This window comes from Pteropus alecto, unplaced genomic scaffold (genome assembly GCF_000325575.1).
Source record: "Pteropus alecto unplaced genomic scaffold, ASM32557v1 scaffold22, whole genome shotgun sequence".
Lineage (NCBI taxonomy): Eukaryota > Metazoa > Chordata > Mammalia > Chiroptera > Pteropodidae > Pteropus > Pteropus alecto.
In genome coordinates this window covers 4,033,355-4,038,777 of record NW_006434839.1, presented here as the reverse complement: position 1 = coordinate 4,038,777, position 5,423 = coordinate 4,033,355, and the positions used below count along the sequence as shown (strand labels likewise).

General features: G+C 45.2%; 1 protein-coding gene across 1 annotated transcript in view; it reads right to left on the bottom strand.

Moving 5' to 3' along the window:
• Positions 1-249: 249 nt before the first annotated feature.
• DGKI (diacylglycerol kinase iota) overlaps positions 250-5,423 on the bottom strand; it is a 200,818-nt gene continuing 195,644 nt past the window's right edge. Inside the window, exons 26-27 of the mRNA XM_025045818.1 lie at positions 5,199-5,298; positions 250-3,695 (exon numbers count right to left, since the gene is read on the bottom strand). Of these exons, the coding sequence (XP_024901586.1) occupies positions 3,579-3,695; positions 5,199-5,298 (217 nt within the window). The 3' untranslated portion in view covers positions 250-3,578. The remainder of the gene's footprint in view (positions 3,696-5,198; positions 5,299-5,423) is intronic.

Sequence of the window (5,423 nt, the reverse complement as noted above, 5' to 3'; positions counted from 1 at the left end):
ACGGAGAGCAGTACCTTGACTTTGCCTGTGATACTCAACTACGGTATTAGAACTTTTTATAAAAAGCAGGTTCTACTTTTATCATTAAAAACAAATCTAAACATTTTGAATAAAATTGATACATAAAAAAATAAAACAGTTGCTCCACATTTTCTAAGATGTGGATGCTAGGAGTCTAGTGGATGAACTACAGAAAGCCTTTCAGTAAAGAAACAGTTACAAGGTCCACATGAAAATACCAGGTCCACATGAAAAGTAACCACCTGCTGAGTACGTTCTTTGCAAACAGATCTACCTGTAAGCACTGGGCCAGCTCTTACGAAAGGGTAGTGAGCAACGGGGCGATGAGACATCCTCTCAGTCATCACTACCTTCATGGCCGTGTATGTGCTGGTTAAATCCTGTTTCTGAAATTGTGTTGGTTTGAGGTCGTAACCTCTACAGAGGGGACCAGAACTCACAAAGTGAAATTCTCAGCTGTGGTGTTTATTTCCTTCTTGGCTCCTGTTCTTTATCATGGCCTCAAATGCGATAAAGCAGAGCTTAACTGGGTTCTATTTCCTCACATGTATACTCCTGGAAAATGAGGCTTCAGAAATGACTACCTGTAAGGTTAGATCGCGCTGTCTTTTCATAACTCTCCATTTCTCATCCCTCTATCAGATAACCTAAAAATGGATTCCCAGGACAGACAGGGCCTCCAACACAAAGGGCTCATTTGAGTCAAACGAAAAGGAATGTCTGCCCAGCCAGCCACTCTTGTAGTACTGTCACAGCAGGTTCTTTAGAAAATGATATTTCTATAGGTATACAGTTTTATGTCTTTTAAATTAAAGTTATGTGCGTTTTTCAGACCGGGGCCAGACCATTTGCTTCTGTGCTTGCCGGGGGCTCATTAAAAGAGGGATACCGCGTACCTCAGCTGAGCTGGAAACTCTTGAAGCATATGGCTTCAACTCTTTCTAAAGCCCAGGACTATCATACGCAATGATCAATTAAAAACTAAAATGCTACGGCAGGTAGATTTAATGTTGAAGCTCATTTCCGATTTTTTTTTTTTTTTGGAAAGCCCAAGTCCTGGGTGTGTTTGCTTTTTCAAAGAGATATTTGAGTTGGTCTTATATCATTCTCCATCAGTAATGTATGACTCTCACGCTTTTTAAATTATAATAATGATAATTATTATTTTTTTGTTTAGAATGATTTCCAAATGTACCAGGACCCCGGCAGCAGTCAGTATGTCATCTATTTTCATTCCAGAGATTTACTTGTGACTTCAACTGGAGCTATTTGAATTGGCCCACAGCCACTTGTACCCTAAATTTTCTCTGGGCTGCTTTGAAGCATCACGGAGAAATATGAGATGGTCGTTGGTGGAAATACAATCCTTCACCCCAGTGATGGCAGCTGGGTAACTGAGTACGTGGCCAAGTGTTCGGCTCAGTCTAGGGAATGGAAGGCACCATTTGAAGCCAGATTTCGGTCTGTTTTAAGGATTATATTTCTGTCATCACAACATCTCCTTGACAGTCCCACCAATTGAAAAACTCCCAGCAGAAGCCCAGTGATTAAATTCTCCTGGAGCATAATTTTTCCAGCTTCTGGAAACAATCTACTGCAGTCCCTCCTTCCCTCACCATAAAACCCAAAAGATAGTTCCATTTCTAAGACTGATATATGGAAATAGATTAGTCACAACCAACTCCTCCTCCAACAGCTGAAAATAACGCCAACTATTTGAACTTGAAACGACGAAGGAGAGACTTAGAGCTTATCCACTGAGAGGCTGTTCCTACTTAACGGTATTATCATACCTGTATTTTCAAAATGCGACCAAAATGTGATTCAGAGAAGCAATGCCTCACCACTGGACCTTTAAATTAAACGTAGAGAAATGATCATTTATGCTCGCATGCAGAAATGCCAAGGAAGCACGTTGCTTGTGTCTAAGGGCAAAATGGAAGAAAGCAGTTTAATCCGAAGGCAAAACCTTGATCACCCACTTCCATTTCTGACTTATATCCAAATTGAGTAGATCGTTTCATCATAAGTGAGAAGACTTTCTCTCCTAATATTTTGGTTGTCACAGGGTCCCTAACACAGGTGCTTATGAGTAGCAACTGCTCTGTGGCAGGATTAGGAGTTGCAATTCTGCTGTGGGCTCCCTCAGTGGTTTGTATTAAGAACTTTCTAGTAGAAAAAAACAGAGAAAAGAATAGAGTAGACTGCCCCATACATGAAAATGGGCTGTAGTGCTATCAGGTATGACCTTGGGACCTGAAAAGTAATAGATGAGGCATCCATCAGAAAGAGCCACACATCCCGAAATCTGGCAGTGGAACCCACACAGCAAGGTTCTGTCCTTGGGACGAGGCGTACTTGGGATAATGAAAACCAAAAACTTAGAAGGAAAACCTAAACCAGCTCCCCCGCCCCCATCACCACTGTACCCAAAAAAGTCTATACTTATTAGCCTCTGTGCAACATTCCAGTGACTGTTTTCTTACTTAAGTGAGCTATTTTGACATATGTTGCTACTTTTGCTTCTGCTGTTTTATTTCAAGTCCATTAGCCTGCTTTCCATTATCGCTCAAACAAGCCTAGAAGTAAACGCTGTCATAGAGCTAACTCCATTTCCTGTGACCACAGTTCCCACACATGGTTTTCTGCTCTGCAGTTGAAACAGCACTTAAAGCTGAGTGGTTCTGCAAACTAGACGGGCCTTCACTTCATCCATCGCTCTCCTCCATTGCAGCAAAAGGCAAAGATGGCTACACATAGGCAGTATGGAGCTGTACAAACAGCCCAAGCTGAAGCAGTCCTTCGGGCCATCGGCAACAGCCCGCCACCTGCGCCCACTCCTGGGCTGCCTCCCCGAGGTCCCTCTGAGAACAGACAACGCCCATGCCACCTCACCACACCCCAGAGACATAAGTTGACATAATCCCTGCGGCACTCTCCAGCTCTTATGTGATGAAAAAGGATTGGGGAGGGAGGAGAGACATGCAAAAGTCACTAAGTCTCATCTTGGTATATTTAGTCTTGGGACTGGAAGCGGTTTGAGAGTTATATTTCTGCAGGACATCCAGAAGGTCTGACAAGACCTTCAGAGAGAATCTTGTGGTCTTCGGCGGACTGAATGTAAAGAGAACACATCATATCGCATTTTTTAAATTGATGGGTAGTTACAGAAGAACGGAGTGGTATAGGGGGAGATGAAGGTGTGGGGGGAGGGGGGAGCTGTGCCATTTGTACGAACATCCATTGAATCTTTAAAATGAATTATACAGGTGAACACAGAAGTTCATGCTACTTGCTGGAAGCAATAAGGATCGTATTTTGTGGAACTCATATTCCACAAATCTCCAGGTATCCTGCCTCGTCCTCTGGGGGTTATCATGTTTTGTCGTACACCTTGACGGCCCTCAAAAACTGGTGGCATGGCCTCAGATAGATTCTTGCAGGAGAGAGACAGGTTTATGGATTCCATCAGCTTCTTCCAGGGGAGCCGCCCGATCTCCAGGAGGGCATAGGTGATACGCTCGCTTGCTCAGGTTCTCTTTGCCCATCTACCAGGGTCAAACAGCGGTTTCGAGGTCCTCATGGGCGATGATCTTATAGTTCTGACGACTTTCTAGGTAAGCAGCCAAATCAGGATCCCCGGCCTGTTGTGCTCTGTCTTGAGGTGTCTTACCCTACAGGTAACGGTAAAATGGGAAAGACACAAACGCTTGGGGTGAGATTTTTTTAAAAAATTCACAGAAACAGAGATTCTTGATGAGTACTCACTAATAAGGATCTTTCCACGTTTCCTGTTTTAGAGTTCGCAAGACACTTTTAAATCTATGATCTGACAGGAGCATCACTTGGCACGTACAAGGTAGGTAAGTTTAAGAGAAAAAGACAATGGCTTTTGACAGGTGGGGTTGACATCTAAGGACATGGAGGTTCACAGAGCCTAACTGAGTACACGGCATGAAACAGAGCAGCACAGTGAGTTTGGCAACCCAGATCTTTTCTGGAAGAAAGTGGATAGAAATCACTGACTGGATAAATGGGGAAGCAGGCATTCTGATTTCAAGTTTGTGGATTCAGAAACTTAGATAAAAAGAGAAACTTTTTCGTGTTGCTTCTCACTTTCTCTTTATTATCTGAGCTGAGCGCAAGGCCAGTCCTTTGTGTGATAAACAGGCAACTGTCCTGCTGTAGTCTGTGTGGCCCCAGCAAGGCCAAGTCTACCTCAGGATCAGGGCCCCCAGTGACCCCGCCAACTGGGCTTGTGTTTCTCAATCAGGTTACACGCCAAAGCGTTTAAGTGCAAATATCATCTGGGAAGAATATCACATTGAGCAATTATCTGCCATTTGAAATGGTATATCCAATTAACTGAACAGACAGGTAACAGAGCCTCTAGAAACCTGGACACAGTTTAACGTGTCTGAAGCCTAGGGAGGCAGCCAGGGACCTCGGTTAGGGAGCAAGAATCGGGGCAGTCACAAGGGAAGTGAAGAATCACACAATGCGACTGGCTCAGAACTGGCTCAGAGAGGAAAGAGAGGTTCAGGCAGGAGAGAAAGTTATTTCACAATGTGCACTGCTGTCCGAGGAAACACTAGGGCAAAAACTGCACATGAATAGATGCTCATCGCTTAAATAAAGTCTACTGGGGCTTAAGTCTTTATTAGGCATCTAGGTCTGTTTCTTGGCTCCATTCACTGGCCCCAAACTTAGGTTACTTGGTACCTGCTCGATGAAGTCCTCATACTCATATGTGGCCAAATACAGCACAAATTGTAAGCTACACTGGATGAAGAAGCTGAAGGAGAAATCCCAAAGGGTCTTCTCAGAGGCCAGGCCAATGTCTTTGAACATGGTCCTGACCGCTCTCCTGGGGCTCTGAACCTCACCTCCCCGCAACTTAGCTGCTGGCACTCAGCAGGAGGAGAACCCCAAATCCTAAGGCCGGCACGCTCAGAGGTTTATAAAGCCCCATCGACAAGCGTGCACCCTCCCTTTGTGCTTATACGTTTAAACTGCAGTTTCTCTAAATGAAGCACTTTATTTTTTCCTCCTTTTTCCAAAGCCCTGGGCACTTCCATGAGCACAGAAAGGACGCCTTTGCTGTGGGCACAAGTGAAGGCGACGGTGCCTGCGATCCTGCCCAGTGGGTAGATGTTTGCACTCGCTCATCAAGTTACCTTGGAGTCCGTCTTTCTCAGAGATGCTCCCGCATCCACCAGAAGCTGGCACACAGCCCGGTTCCGCTGGCAGGCAGCCTTGTGCAGCGCGGTCTCACCCCTAAATCACAGATGAAATGGGAAACCACCCATAAAGGGGCTGAGGGCGGGGCTGGGGGTAGGAGCAGCGAGGAGGGGGTGAGGGTAGCATCCTACCCCTGCTGCTGATGTCCTGTGCCCCTCGGC